The 16,909-nt window shown below is 47.8% G+C and overlaps 1 protein-coding gene across 1 annotated transcript in view; it reads right to left on the bottom strand.

Moving 5' to 3' along the window:
- Nucleotides 1-538: 538 nt before the first annotated feature.
- Nucleotides 539-16,909, bottom strand: part of lingo2b (leucine rich repeat and Ig domain containing 2b) — a 31,214-nt gene continuing 14,843 nt past the window's right edge. Inside the window, exon 2 of the mRNA XM_086150552.1 lies at nt 539-4,032. Within this exon, the coding sequence (XP_086006678.1) occupies nt 2,121-3,959 (1,839 nt within the window). The 5' untranslated portion in view covers nt 3,960-4,032 and the 3' untranslated portion in view covers nt 539-2,120. The remainder of the gene's footprint in view (nt 4,033-16,909) is intronic.

The raw sequence follows: 16,909 nt of genomic DNA, 5'->3' as shown, positions 1-16,909 counted from the left end.
ACTAACTTCCTTTTCTCTTTGCTGCCATCCGTAAACTTCCTCGCTGGTCTTCATCCGTGTCTTTCCATGTCCACATCATCTCAAGTCTCACATGTGCATCTTTGTTTCCACTCTCTGGAGCTTCATGCTTCCACTCGGGTCCCACTCATCCACACACATGCATTCTGTCTTTCTGCAGCTTACCTTCAATCTCCTCCTTTTCACCCGTTCCCCGCTCACAGTGTCATCGGCAAACATCATAATCCATGCAAAATCCTGTCTGACCTCATCTGTCAGCCCATCCATCGCCAAAACAAACAAGAAAGCTGATCCCTGATGGACTTCCAACTCCAGTTTGAACTCCCCGGTCACACCTACAGCAAATCTCACGGCTATATTTTCCTTTAAAAAAAAAAAAATTGGGCTTGAATCGATTTTGAAAAATTCACCGACGCTTTTTAACATTTTTTTTTTTTTTAAATGTAATAAACTTCCATCCAAATCTGTGCGAGATGTGAGGAATGAAATAAAATAAAATAGATTAAATCCAGCCGTATTCAAGCATGAATGTTGGGTTTTTAATACAATCCAATCATCAGGAAATTCATATTCAGATAAAAGTGTTCTTATAATAAGTCAACGCCACAGAAACAAGCAACAATATAAAGTAGTGAGATGCCAGTGTCGGGGCAGTGGGGGGTACAATTGATGTTTATTTTCTTTTTGAAAATATACCCATAAATTTGTCATATGAAAACAATTAAACAACCTTTAAGTATTTTTATCACAACAGGAACACACATTAATACCGACATCCCTGCATTACAAATAATTGCCCTTAATTGGTTTACACTATTTTTTTGTCGTTAAATAACACTGAAAATATTTCCAAACCCCGGAAAAAAGAGAAACAAACGATACAAGATTCCACGACCACTTTTCAAATCGCCACCCGTTAAATAACCCGGGGCCTCTCGGCGCCCCGGGGGACGGAAGTGAAAATCGAGGGGGGTTGCGGGGTTCGAGACATAAATCGGCGCTTTGCCGGTAAATCCCAGGCGCCGTGCACGGACGCCGCGCCTCTCTGATATTGTATCAGGGGGATTTCCCTGGCAGGAAATAGCCGGCGTGATTTATTATCTTATAAAACGGGTTTAACGCGCCCGCCGTCTGGGGAGCGGCGGCGCGCAGGAGCGGCCCTCCACGTCCCGACCGCCCCGACCTTTAGGGTACCAAAAAAAAAAATCCCCATCTAGTGTAAGGGGTTCCCCCGAGAGCGGAGGACCGTGACCTATTTCAAAACGGATGCAGCATTTCTCCGGTTTCCCAGTAATAACGGTGACTTTGCATACAAACATACGGTAGATTTTCCTGTTTTCGGCCCCGGCGGCGACGGCGCTGTCGTCCCGGGCAACGGGCCTGGAGACACAAACCAACAGAAAGAGAAGTTTTTTGGACCCCGTCGTTTTTTGTTGTTTTTTTTTTTTTTTCTTCATAATGTTTCCATCTATTAATAAAGGCAATGCGTGCACATGCACAAAGAAACACACTAATGCAAACATGCGCGCGCACACACACACACACACACACACGCACACTCTCTCTCTCACTCACACACACACATAACCTTTCACTCTGCAGCCGAGATGGGTGTTAAGAGGGTCCAGTCTTGGCGAGTCGGCGGCGACGCCGGCCTCGCTGCCCCACCCAGGGTTCGTCCCTCGCGTCTTTCCACGCGCCCCCTACCAACGCCGACGTCACGGCGAGTGGACAACATCGTTACTCATCACGTCACCACTGACACGCGCGCCTAGTGTGCAGCACTATATCACTCCCATATTGATATGTTGGCTATAGTATTATATTCAATGTACTGTATGAGAACATTATTATTTCATATAAACACGTCCACGGTTTCATATATCGATTTTATATTCACATGATCACGAGATCACCTTCATATCGACACCCACTATATTGGTACACCACTTTCATTGGTCACAAATCCACTGTGTCATAGGGAAAAAAAAAAAACAATTCAGGTGATATGTGTGTGTGCACTGTGCCGTTGACGCCGTCGATATTTTATTTTAACTCTAGTTATCTTTTTTTTTTTCTTCTTTTTTCGAACGCACCGCCCCTCAGATCATTTTCATGTTGACCCGTCGGGGGCCGCTGGTTTCCGTCACGTCGGCGGCCGCCCCGTTGGATTTGCGCGGGACGTACTCGATATCAAAGTTGCTCTTGTGGCGCCCTTTCCCCCGGCTCCAGGCGAACAGGAGCAGGAAGCAGAAAACCACCACGCCTAGAAAGGACAGGCATCCCATCGCCGTGGATATTATGATGGTCTTGATGTCTATGGGGACCGTCATGTTGTACAGCACCGTCCCGTTCCCCCAGGTGCTGTTGGAGTCTGTGAAATAACCCGAGCTCCTGTTGCCGTGGTGGGACCTGTCCCCGCTGCTCAGGCTCTTCACGGCCAAAGATGCGGAAAGGGTGGCGTTGCCGGCGGGGTTGCTGGCGACGCACAGGTACACCCCGCTGTCGTGCAGCTCCACCGCCTTGATCTCCAGGGTGCCGTCCGCCCGCACCTCCACCCGGCCGCTGCTCTTGGCGGTGACGTAGCGTCTGTGAGGGGTAATCCACACCACCGACGGCCGCGGCGCCCCCTCCGCCGCGCAGCTCAGCCGCGCCGGCTGGCCCTCGTCGGCCATCAGCAGCTGCGTGGTGTTGGGTCCGATGCGCGGCTTGCTGCACGTCATGTAGCGCGACACCAGCGGCTCCTTGAGTTCGCGCAGCGTCTTCCCCAGGAGGTGCTCGGGCGCGCTGCACTCGGGCTGCGCGTCCAGAATGTGCAGCGAGTGGGGTTTGTGGTTGCTGAGCAACCAGAGCAACCGGCAGTCGCACACCAGGGGGTTTCCTCCCAGACACAGCCTCTGGAGGTTCTCCGGCGACGCGAACACCCCCCTCTCCAGGGAGTCCAGGCGGTTCTGCGACACGTCCAGCAGCTGCAGCGATTTCAAGCCGGCGAACGCCAGCGGCTCGATGGAGAGCAGCTGAGCCCCCTGGAGACGGAGCTCGGTCAGATGGGGGAGCGCGCCCAGCTCTCCCTGGTGGATGTGCCGGATGCGGCAGTGGGACAGGTTGAGGTGCGTGAGGTAGGGCAGCGCGCGCAGCGCCGTGCCGGGAAAGGCAGACAGGTTGGTGTTGGTTATGAACAACGTGGTGAGGTTGAGGCCGTGCAGCGACTGCGGCGGCACGGCGTCCAGCCAGGGCCAGTAATCGATCTCCAGGCGGCGGAGGTGCAGGAGCCTCTTGAAGGAGAAGGGCTTGAGGAAGCCGATGCTCAGGTAGCGCATGCGCAGCTCCGCCAGGCCGTGCAGGTGCGCCAGCGCGTCGGTCGGCACCACGGTCAGGTTGGAGCGCTCCAGGGTCAGGCTCTGGAGCCCCAGCAGCCCCGTGAAGGCCCGCTGGGAGATGAACACCAGCTCGTTGTCGCCCACCTCCAGGGAGGTCAGCCGGCGCAGGTCCTGGAAGGCGTGATCCAGGAGCACCACCAGGCGGTTGTGGCTGAGGTCCAGCCGGGTGAGGTTGGTCAGGCCCGACAGCACGCCGACGGGAACCAGCTGGAGCAGGTTGCTGCGGAAGTTGAGCGAGCGGAGGGCGAGCTGCGCGCGGAACGAGCCCGACTCCACCACGCTGATCAGGTTGTCGCTGAGATCCAGGTCCTCCAGCTGCTGGAAGGAGGTGAAGTTGTCCGGCGTGATGACGCGGAGCTTGTTCTTGCTCAGATCCAGCACCCGCGTCTCGATGGGGATGCCCTCGGGGATGGCGCTCAGGCGCTTGCGGTGGCAGCTCACCGACTTGCTCTGGGCGGAGCAGTCGCAGCGGGCGGGGCAGCTCCGGGCCGGGCCGGCCAGGAGGAGCAGCAGGGCCCCGCCCAGGAGGAGATGGCGAGGGGGCGGGGCTTGGCGTGGCATCTCTCCTCTACCCGCGTTGCCCTCTGCCACGGCACGGCTTCTCGTCCCGACACAACACCATCACGATGGGGCCCTGCGGGAGCACACGGAGGAGGGGGGTCAGGATAAATCAAGATAACCGGAGACGTTCCCTTTGCTGTTTCGGCTCCGGCGGCGAGAAACGACCCTCCGCGCGCGGCGGGGAGGCTAAATGGCCGCATCGCTAATGGCGCGCGGCGGTGCGCGGAAGCGCGGCGCGGCGTACAAGTCCAACATCGACGGTCACGACAAACATTTTCTACGGTCTAACACCGGGGTGGGCAAACTGCGGCCCGCGGGCCACATCCGGCCCGTTGGTCTTTTTTATCCGGCCCACCAAAGATTGGTACAGATTGAATTATTGGATCCGTGAATGTGGGAACTCAAACAGGAGATTTATTCACTTTTGGAGCTACTTGAGAATTTTCCTGATCTGAATGACACAGATCGGCTTTGTGATTTAGCCTTTACTGTGGACATACAGACAAACATGAATGAGACGGACGTGAAGCTACAAGGGAAAAACCGGTTTGTGCATGAAATGCAAGAAAACGTCAGAGCCTTCAAAACCAAACCGGTTATATTTTCAAAGCAAATGTCAGACAAATGTGGGATGAGTCTGATATGTCCTGTGAACAAATGCGTTTTTTTTTTTTCTATATGTATGGTATCTTGTGCTGACCCGGCCCTTCTGTCAAATTTTAAAAATCAATGCGGCCCCTGAGCCAAAAAGTTTACTCACCCCTGGTCTAACACCACGGAGAATGCATTGGCACGAACACACACACACACACACGATAGATTGTCCACCAATGCTGGTTCTATTTGATCAACCAACCAGGTTCTCCATGTCTTCCTGCCATTCACTGACGTGAACGAGAAGGTGAATCTGTATGATTGACAGCTGGGGGTCGAGGCCCCGCCTCCCTTTCCAGTATCAACGCTTGCAATGTCGGTTTCCTTAAAAGTGCAACCGTGACCTTTGACCTCTGTCACGATCACACCCGCCGCTTGACTGGGGATGCGGAGGGGGGGGGGGTAACGAGGGGTTAACCGAGACCGGGGGGGGGGGGCGGGGAAGACGGCGACCTTGGCGGAGGAGACGGCGGAGGGGCTTCCAGGTAGCCACAGGTAGCCGAGGTGACAGATGGCCCGCCGACGGGCCGACCCCCCCTTCCCCCCCCCCCCCCCCCCCCCCCCTGTAATTGCCTCATTACCGTCTGCATCTGCATTCGGCTCAGGGCCGTCCCTGGCAGCGAGCCGCGCGGGGCCACGGCTCCGAGCGGCGGAAACACCGAGGCGGCGTCATAAAAGCGTAGAAAGCAAGAAAGAACGAAAGGAAGAGAGGGGTGAAATATAAAAGGTGGCTTTCAAGAGCTTTTCCCGGCGCTCCATCAATCACCGGGAATCAAACCCCCGCCACGATGAAGCAGATGATGAACGCGCGGCGGACGAGAACCCCCTCTTTGATAGCCGAGTGACTGACATTCAGAAAATAGCTGTGATGAGCCGCCTTCCCTCCAACTCCGCCTCCTCCTCCTCCTCGCTCTTCGGCCTGTTCGCGCACCTCGGCTCCTTCCTCTTTCCCCAACCCCCTCTGTTTTTTTTATTTATCTATTTTTTTTTTTTTTTTTTTTTATCGATCGCGCCGCAGACACATCAGATGCCAGGAATGTAAGCCTTTAACAAAGAGCGAACCGTCGCCAAGGCAACCACAAGCCATTACTCCCATTCCGCTCCGTGAGGCGTGCCAATCAAATTAATGAAAAAAAAAAAAGGAAAGAGGAAGATACAAAACGAGATGGGGTGTTTTTTTTTTTTTTTTTTTTTTTTTTTTTTTTTTTTTATAATGTTCATATCCCCCCTCATCTCCGGCGCCGGGGCACAAATTGAATAAGAAACCGGAAATCCGTTCCCATTGGTCGAGCCCGGCCCGGGGGGGTTGAAGGTGTTTTCGAGCTGTCATTCCCGGCGCCTCGCTATTTGTCTAGCTGTCTGGTCGGCCATCCATCTCTCGGCGCGGTAACTCTCCCTGTCCGTCCACCTTATTATCCGTCCACAGGGCTGCTTCTTGTCTTTGTGTATTTATCAGGCTGCCTTTGCCCGTCAGGCCGCCGCCGCTCGGCCGCTCCCCGGCTTCATCATTACCGTCCGGCTGTCTGGGGCCGGGAGGTGTGTGTGTGTGTGTGTGTGTGTGTTTGTGCCTCGGTGTGCGGGCGGAGAGCCGCGGCCTGGTGAGGCTTTTAGGGGAAAATCGAATCAGAGGGGCGGCTTAAACTCATTCATTCACTCATTCATGTGTTCATTATCCAGCGCTCGCCGCTCCATCCCAGGGCCGAATATAGACACAAACATTCGTACATTAACATGTCACATCGAGACATTCGACCCCTAACACGTCTTTTAAAGCGGTGAAACCATTCACTCATTCATAAAACCATTCACTTATTACTATAAAGATATATAGCCATTCACATGTCATGTAGAGGCATGCAAAATTCACTCGTTTATACTTTATATGGAGACAGACGAGCATTCACCCTCTCATTCACATTCTGCATGGAAGCATGCAATCATTCATTCATTAATGTGTCAAATAGACGCATTTAATCGTTCATTTATTTGTACTTCATAAAGAGACTTGCAGCCATTCACTCATTCACTCGCCATATACAGGACAGAAATCTCTTCTATTCTCTATTTTTCTAAATTAAATTACATTTATTCATACATTACAGGTTTTTAATCACCATTTAATGTTTATTGTGCACTTTGCTAGTAATGTGTATTCTATAATTATTATTTTGTTAACATACATGACTGTCTCAGAAAATTAGAATATTGTGATAAAGTTCTCTATCTTCTGTAATGCAATTACAAAAACAAAAAATGTCATACATTCTGGATTCATTACAAATCAACTGAAATATTGCAAGCCTTTTACTATATTAATATTGCTGATTATGGCTTACGTCTTAAGAAAACTCAAAAATCCTATCTCAAAATATTAGAATATCATGAAAAAGTAATTTTTTTTGTAATTGCATTACAGAAGATAAAGAAGTTTATCACAATATTCTAATTTTCTGAGACAGTCCTATAGATAACTAAATATTCACCCTCTCATTCATATGTCATATAGAGACATTCAACCATTCACTCGTTCATTCACACACCAGATAAAAAATGTACAACTATTCACTCGTTCATGAACAGATCCCGTACCGTGGAAACATCAGATTACCAATTTATTCATTGTTCATGTAGAGACGTACGAACATTCAACCTCTCATCACGCGCCATAGAGACGCATTTGACAATTCACCCTTTCATTCACGTCTAGAGACGCGCAACCGTTCGTCTTTCATTCATACAATAAAGAAACAGAAACATTCACCCTCTCATCCATGCCATCAAGAAACAGAAACATTAACTGTCATTCATATGGAAACAAACAGCGATTCACCCTTTCATTCATGGAAAGGTCGCTCTTTTACACGTCATTTAGAAACAGAAATATTCACCCTTTCATCCCCATGTCATATATAACCTCCTCATATGTATCATATGATTACATTCAAGCCATAGAAACACATTCAACAGTTCATACAGAGACAGAAACATCCACTCTTTCATTCACATCATATTGACACTTAAAACCATTCACCCTTTCATTTGCACCATATAGAAACAGAAATAATTCACCCTCTCATTCCTGCCATAGAAACACATTCAACAGTTCACCCTTTCATTTGCACCATTTAGAAACAGAAATATTCACCCTTTCAGTCCCATGTCATATATAACCTCCTAATATATATGTATCATATGATTACATTTGGCCATTCACCCTTTCATTCGTGCCATAGAAACACATTCAACAGCTCATACAGAAACAGAAACATCCACCCTTTCATTCACATCATATCGACACTTTAAACCATTCACCCTTTCATTTGCACCATATAGAAATAGAAACGTTCACCCTTTCATTCACATCATATAGAAACAGAAGTAATCCACTTTTTCATTCACGTCATATGGAGACGGACAACCGTTCACGCTCTTATTCATTCACAATTTCCATTAAAACAACTATTCTGAAATTCATTTATTCATTTAACGAACTGCGCAGGAACCCGGCGAACCCCGAGCAGACGCGAGGAGAACGTGGAGGTTCCACGGACGGGAGAACCCCCCGTCCGAACCCAACCGTGGATCTTCTCGCTGCGAGACGGAAGCGCTAACCACCGCTAACCGCTAACCCTGTTAAATAAAACCACTCCAACCTGCGGCTTTTCGAGCTTTACCGAGCGAAATCGCGTTCCGCGCTTCCAGGCCGAGGCTTTTCGCACCTCCGGGCGGCGGCAGACGGAGGCAGGAGTCCGGCGGCGGTGGGAAAAGGGACATTTTCGACACGTTAAGAGGAAAGACGACGGGTTTTGCCGCCTCCGCGTCGGTTAATTAAACCCCGGCGGCACACGGAGCGCCGCCTCTGACCCCCCGCGGGACTTCAGACGCCGAACGTCTCGGAGAAACGGAAACACCGCCGACAAATAACAACACTGATAACTTCTGGCGGGCGAAGAATCATCGCAACTGAGCTGTAATTAGTTTGAAATTGAGAATGGTTATTTTCGCTGCCCCCTTGCAGACTAGGTGCACGTTGTGTTGATAATTATAATTATTATGATAACAATAATAGTAATATTAATGATGATTTTGGGGAAACGCTGCAGAAAAGTCTCCTTTTCCGAAATGGCGACCCAGTTAGTCACTCGGCGACCTCGTTACGCGCGGCTTGCTGTCATTCGGTCGGGGGGAAATATTTCCTCATTAAATCGCCGCCGCGTCGACCGCGTCATCCCAATTAACTGGGCTGCGATTTCTGGGAGGAGACGTTGGTGGATTTTTCAAATCGGACTTTGAGAGCGGGGGAAGGGAAGGAGGGAAGGAGCGGACGTTCAGGTTTTTTTAATCCTCGGTGTTGTTTACGTAGCATTGTTTACGTGGAGCTGTCGTTGGATAGGAGGCGCGGCTTAACCTTTTTATTTTTGGTTTTGCTATCTCCTGTCTACTGTCTTTCTATTTATACTCATATTTATATTCAGATTTATTTCCTTTTTTTTTTTCATTATGACTGTCACCTGGGCGTTTCACATCCGGATTGTTTCGGTTTTTTATCCGGCCCGCCAAACTATTTTCTTTGAATATTTTCAATCAATATTAAACGTAGAAACTCCTTATTTTTTCCTTTTATTTCATTTTGTTGGACGATTGCACACAAAATAATGTCGCTACATTTATATGACCATTAATGATTTTAATGTTAAAATAAAACACCAAAAAAATTAAAATTTTTCAATTAAATATGTCATTTTGTTCAATTTACATTCTACCTAGTTGGCCAATGCACAAATCAATATTAAACGTAGAAACTCCTTATTTTTTCCTTTTATTTCATTTTGTTGGACGATTGCATACAAAATAATGTCGCTACATTTATATGACCATTAATGATTTTAATGTTAAAATAAAACACCAAAAACATTAAAATTTTTCAATTAAATATGTCATTTTGTTCAATTTACATTCTACCTAGTTGGCCCGAGCAAAAAGTGAAAAAAGAAATGTGGCCCGCCCTCTAAAATAATTTCCCACCCCTTCCCTATGGGGATCAACAAAATTCATCTTATCTTATCTTATCTTATCTTATCTTATCTTATCTTATCTTATCTTATCTTATCTTATCTTATCTTATAACATGGAAAGAATGAAGAACATTTTACAGAGAACATGGAGAGATCGTGTCTGGGATGTATTTTTAGAAACACCTGGAAGCCAAAACCGTGTCACGGACAAGACGGGAAGCGAAGAGGAATCCAGGATTGTGGAAGAATGGAAAAGGCGGTGAGGAGGAAGAAGAGGAAGAGGAGTGGGGGGGTCAAGGAGAAGGGCAGCCCGCGAGGGTTGAGCATTTTGGGATTTAGTTCTGAATTGGATTAGAGTCACGGTGAAACTGTTGAAAATCTGACAGCGGAAAAAGGAGCTGTAGGGTGATGCATGAGTCACCGGCGGCGGCGGCGGCGGCGGCGGCGGCGGCGGGACGGGGCCAGATCAAAAAATAAAAGGCTTTGTACGGAGCAAAGCGGGAAGAGGCGATGAAAAGGGGGTTGGAGCGGGGGCACGCTCGCCAGATTAGATAAAACCCCTGTTTGCTCCACTTGACGCCCCTTTTCACCCGTCTTCCATTAAATCCATAACATCCGACCTTTGACAGCGGCAGCGACGTTGCGCCCGTTCGGTTCCGGGAAAAAAAAAAAACCTATCCCAACTAGCGTATCGATCCGACACCGTCGTGAATTAATAATTACCGTTATTGATTTTTCTCCAGGCGCTGATTTTCCGGCGTGACGCGCCGACACGTGCATCCGCGGCGTTTTTTTTTTTTGAGGATTCGCTTTACATCTGCGGTTACCACGCGTAATAATCCGCGCTCTAAATCCTCCGCCCGCTTCCACGCCGCCGCACAGACACCGGGCTTTGAATTCATTTACATGGCCGCAATTATTTTTCCCCGCCCCGGCCTCCTCGGGAGGAAGCCATTATTATTTCACCCGACATAAATCATCCCCCCTGGTGCGAACTTTTGCGGAGAAACCGCAAGCCGCTTCGCCGGTTGGCTTGTTTTGAGGAAAAAAAAAAAAACAAAACAAAACAGATATGAGAATTATATATCACACAGTTTCTATTTGTCACTTTGGATCGCGGCGCTCGCAGGAACGGCTCCATTCGTCCTCTTGTTTTCCGATGAAATATTAAACCCGGGCTCGACCGCTCCGCTTTGCTCATTTCCAGCCATAATGGCTCCATGAATAATGGAATTATTTCACGAGATGGTTCACATGTAGCCGATGATCGCCGCCGGGGGCGCACGACATACACGGCGTGATGATTGACCCGAAAAGGACGCCGGCGAATTGCGACCGTTTGAGCGTCGATAGGCCGGCGCGCAAACGGTCGCGTTAGCTTCCGCTACGATCGCTATCTGATACCGAAGACTAACGTGTTTTTTTTTCCCCGGTCCGACGCTACTCACGCTGCTAGCTCTCCGCTAACCCTCTGACCACAGAAATGTCCGCCGAGGTCTTTCGGGACGCCGCCGGGCTACAAAGCTTGTTCCGTTGCGCTAATTAGCGCCTCGCGCTAAGGCTCCTTTCTGCTCCACTGGTTAGCTCTGAGGCGCTTCCTGGTCGAGCCAGTCCTCCCCCCTGCAGCCTCAATGTTTACCAGTTTAATACTTAATCAGTGTTTGTTCATACGGACTGAGGAGGCCGCGATGGCGCCGGTTGCGCCGCCTTCTGAGCAGAGACAAAGAGCTTAAACACCCGACGCGCCGTCGTCCGCAGCGTCAATCATGGTCGCTCTCGATGTCCTCACATCTGAACCGAAAACCTTGTTGCACCTAACTGTGCGGAAGTGGACGCACACTCTGAACCAGGGCACGAATCTCACACACACACACACACACACAAAGATTGGCCCATTTATGTAATAAATAAAAGAAGGATGAACCAGGATGAACCCCACGCTGTTCCGCTTCCAGGACTGAGCTCAGGGAGGTCACACGCAGGACGACCTGAAGGCGCGGTGTGGAAAAACCATGCATGTTAAAGAGAGAGGGCGGTTTTGCGTCACCGGAGCACAGATTTCCCGGTTCAGTATCGTGCGGCGCCCAAGGCGGGAGGCGGGAGGCGGGGGTCGGGGTGCCATTAAAATGTGTTCAATTAATTCAAAAAAAACTACACTATCCAGCAACATTAGCTCTAAATGACTGACAGATGAGAATTAATCAGGCTAAGGAAGTTAGCATTTCTTTTACTTGCTAAACAAGCAGGTAATTCCCGGACATTTTAGTAAACCTGCTGCTCCTTAATAATTAGGTGTGCAGGTTTTTTTTCAGGTTTAGCATAAAATAAAAAAAAATCTTTTTTTCTGGGATGCACATTTAAGGAAGGCATGATGTATTTTTTTAAGATAAATAGCACACTGTCTCTCTTTACACTGGATTATTCACACACCGATGGTGCCGGATTTGCCCTACAATGTGCTAATCAGTTCATTTCAAATCAATTAATTCCAATCAGTTAATTTATTAAACTGATGTTAAACATGGCGGTACTGTCCAAATCATGCCGTAGGTTCATCGGAGACCCTGAACTGAGAAAGTGAACATCTATATGTCATTTTTATCAAATTCTAGGCAAGAATATCTGAAAATAAATAAGTCAAACGCGTGCATTGACCATAATCTATATTTCCCACAATTCCAAGATGTGGGAAATCTACGTCGGGCATTTTGACATCAAACGCGGAGCTAAGTATGCTAAAGTTAGCCTTCAAGAAAAACAACAAAATGGTCCAAGAAGTAAAAGCTAAAATGTTACATTTGCATTTGCACAGAATCTATGCACATGTGTATGTAACATTTTGGATTTGAATGAGTAATAAATGCTGTTATTTAACATTAAGGAGCAGTTACATTTATCTTTTTTACATTTAGTTACATGTAGTTACATGTATAGTGTTACCGTTACATGTGGGCCTTGGAGGGCAACCATTATGCTAACGTGGCCTTGGATGAAAATTACATTTGGCATGTAAATGAGAAGGTGAATGGTTGCATGTCCAGATGTTGCCCTGTGATGGATTCACGGCCGTGCCGAGGCGAACCCTGCCTTTCGGCCGACGACAGCCGGGATTGGCTGAGTAGACGGAGTAGACGATGAACGAATGAACGAGTTAATGTTTCATGTGGACTTTCTGCAAACCGGCCACTAAAAAAAAAAAATTCCTGCGCTAGCTAGCACGTTCACCTGTTAGCAGCCCGCTAAATGACCCCTTTTCCCTTCTTTTTCGGAAGATTAAGAAGGGACTCAGTCACTTCTGCATCAGTATTCACTCTACAGCCTACAGGATCCTTTCTGGCACTTTATACCCCGTTCCACCCCCATGCCGCCACCGCCGCCGCCGCCGCCGCCGCCGCCGCCACCTCCCCGGCAGCAGCAGCAGAGTCGCTGAAGGACAGTTGCACAGAAATGGCACGGTACAAAATGATTGCTCGGAAGACGCCGCAGCTTCATTTCCACCACCGCTAACCTTTTTTTTTTTTTTTTTTTTCCACCAGAACAAAAAAGCAAAAGGAATAATCAGATTTTCCGCTGAGTGTTTACCGCCAACCCGTTAGCCCACCTACGTTTGGGCGAGCGTGTTCCAACCCCCCCCTTCCTGCTCTTGTTTTCTCTTATAAATCAGAGTGTTACTTGAAGGACACTCACCATATTAGATTTCTGTCTAATTTTAGTCCGGGGAGGTAGAACTCATCCATTTTTCATGGGGCAGGAAAACCAGCCCACCGCCCAAAACATGCGCTTACGACGCTGTTATTACTTCAGTGAGCGAAAAAAAAAAAAAAAAAAAAAATAGCGTGAAATTCTCGCGGCCATATTGGAAAAAAAAAAAAAGAAGGGAGGGGAGATGCTTTCGCCGAGGAGGAAAAGTTCAGCGCAACTTTCTATCCAATCGGATTTCAGGTGGAAGGAAAGCACGAGCAGGAGGAAGAGGAGGAGGAGAGCGGTTACATCTCTGTTGCCCCGGTGATAGAAAGATGAAGAAAAGAAGGCCGGGATCCACATTCTTTATATTTGCCGCCCAACTCCGGGGACGCGTTTGCGGCGTCCGAGCAGGAGCCCGCTGCAATTACACGCCGCTCCCATCGATCGGCGGTATTGATCGGGGCCCGTCCTTGATTTTGTTTCCTGTTTCTCGGGGTTTGGGAGGAGACAATCAGGGGCAGCGAGGCTCTTACTTTGAGAATATCTGCCAACAAGACGACCGGGGGGCTTTTATTTACTGCTCCGGGGAGACGTGGAAGAAGAGGCGGGGAGGGAAGGACCGGGGCGGGGACAGACGGGTTAGTGGTGGGAACAGATGGGTTATGGGTGATCATGGGGGAACCGATGGGTTACTAGTGGGGAAAAGATCTGTTATCATTGGGGAACAGATGGGTTACTGTTGGTGAGTTGTTGGGAACGGACGGGTTGGCATCAGTTCCCGTTGCTAACCTGTCCGTTCCCAATGATAACAGGTCAGTGGTAACAACGGACAGGACGGTGTTGCAGTTGTACTACTACAACCACTACTACTAGTACTACTACGAATGCTACTACTACTACTACTACTACTACTACTACTAGTACAGCTACTACTGCTACTACTACCCCTACTACTACCATTACTATTACTTCTACGACAACAACTGCTATTACTACTACTACTGCTACTTTCGCTGCTCCTACTACTACTACAACTACTACTTCGACTACAACTACTACTATGACTCCTACTGCTACTACTACTACTACTACTAAAACTACAACTACTACTACTAGTACTACTACTACTACTTGGACTACAACTACTACTATGACTCCTACTGCTACTACTACTAATACTACTACTCCTGTTAATACTTCTACTACTAGTACTACTAAAACTACTAGTACTACTAATACTACTACTCCTGCTAATACTCCTACTACTAGTACTACTAAAACTACTACTACTACTATTACTACTACTACTACTACTGCTATTACTACTCATACTGCTACTTCCACTACTACTACTACTCCTACAACTACTACTACTATAACTACTACTATGACTCCTTCTGCTACTACTACTAATGCTACTACTCCTGCTCATAATCCTACTACTACTGCTGCTATTACTACTACTACTACTGCTACTTCCACTGCTACTACTACTACTACTACAACTACTACTTCAACTACAACTACTACTGTGACTCCTACTGCTACTGCGACTACTACTGCTACTACCCTACTACCCCTACTATCCGTACTACCACGAAAACATATTATTATTTCCACACCAGCAACTACTGCCACTACTACTATTACTACTACTACTACTGTGTTGTATGTAGCTCATGTTTGCATGTATGAGGCTTTGCATGTATGAGGTTGCATGTATGAGGTTGCATGTATGCCAATCCTTGTCATGGCCACTGTAAGTGTCTGCAAAATTACTGTCTACTACATACTGTTACTGCCAATGCAACAAATACTGCTACTATTAAAAAAAAAATCTTTTACTACCACCACAACAAATACTACTACTATTACAACATACTATTAGTACCAGTACAACAAATTGTGCTACTATTACTCCTACTAGTACTACGAAGGCTCCTAGCAGTGCTGCGACTTGTACTGCTGCTGTTGCTGATCCTGACAAGAAAGAACGCTCAGCAGGAGTGAACCATTTTACGCACTTCTGTTAGTTAATGAAAGCATCGTTAGGATTTATCGCAGCGTCGTGTAAACTGACGTCCGCTAACGAGATCGAGCCGATGTCGTATTTTTGGATGAACTGGTTCAGAAGTAACGCGGGCTCCTCCGCGAGCCAGTTAGCGATGATCGACAACCGGAATTTGGCGAGAGGCTCGGCGCCGTCTGGTGAGTGTCCACTCCTTCAACTCATTGTTTTTTATTTTCAGACAGATGTTTGGCAGGGGTACAGTCTGTGCGTGTCCTTCCCCCCGGGCGTCTGATCGCTCTGTGTTTTGATCGGCCGCTGAGTGAAATGAGAGGCGGCGGCGGCGGCATTCGGCATTTCGATCCCTGGCTTCTTTCAGGAAGTAATAACTTTCATAACAACAACAACAACAACAAAAACAAAACAATGAAGCCTGGAACACTTTGTCCTCCAGTAATCCCGGCTCCCCTGAGGGCCGGGTATTGGGGAGGGGGGGGTCCCGGGTCTTCCATCCATCAATAAGGAGAATAATTAGAGTGCAGAGGAAACTCTGCTTTTGTTCCTTTTGTGAATGCAAGTCTGTTTCCTTTTCACTGAGCTTCTGGAGGGTTCCGTGTTCGGGGAATTCGGGTCGGAGGCCCCCCAGTTTGGACCCGAAACCCCAAAGTTGGAACCCGGTTCCCCCTTGGTGGCCCCTGGGTCCCCCAGACTGGACCCGAAACCCCAAGGTTGGACCCATGACTAAGAGCCTCCGTATATTTACATAAATATCTGGAAACATCAGAAATAAAGGTAATAATGCTAAACATAAAGGTACCAGAATCGCAAGAATCGAAGCACAAAAAAACTAAAATAATCATAATTATGTTGACAAAATATTATTGTAATAACAGAAATAATAATGCAATAGCGGTAACAATAAATATGATTATTACAGGTCTAATTATGATGATGATGACTAAGTATTATAATTATATCAAATACTAATACATGTAATAGTAGTACTACAAATACTAATGACGGTACTAATGATAGGTAAAATATAATTTTAATAATCAATAATAATATCAAATTAGTAATAGATGATTATGAATATCAATAACAGTTATTAATATTATTTAATAATAAGTCTTATAATGATAACGTAATGAAGTGATATAATATGATAATAGTAATGATAATGATGATAATAATAATAACGATCGCGCTGCTGTATTTTCCAATTATTTGAAGTGAAAGTCCTGAAATTGATCGACCCCCCCGGAGCACCAAAACATAAATAACCAGCGAGCTCCGGCATCGTGAGAGGAGGTGATGAATATCCGGCGCTCCCGTCTGCTCCCGCCGTCTGAGACCGGAATCCATCGGGCGTGAGTTCAAGGGAGACGGGCGGCCGGGCCAATCGGAGGCGAGAGGTCCGGGGCGGCGGGGAAGGAGGGGCGGGAGGTCGCGACCTCATCAAGCGGGAGCCGCTCCGATGGGCGGCGTGGAGGGACGGTGAATTCTCCAGGGGGATCCCGGCCTTCCGACCCGAGGACGGGGCGCAAACGCCGTCACTTTTCCCGGAGAGACGTTTAGCCGGCGTCACC

This window comes from Fistularia commersonii, chromosome 8, assembly GCF_037954325.1.
Source record: "Fistularia commersonii isolate RoL2024-O1a breed Wild chromosome 8, RoL_Fcom_v1.0, whole genome shotgun sequence".
NCBI lineage: Eukaryota > Metazoa > Chordata > Actinopteri > Syngnathiformes > Fistulariidae > Fistularia > Fistularia commersonii.
The sequence above is the reverse complement of the archived record's forward strand: the minus strand, read 5'-3'. Positions and strand labels throughout refer to the sequence as shown.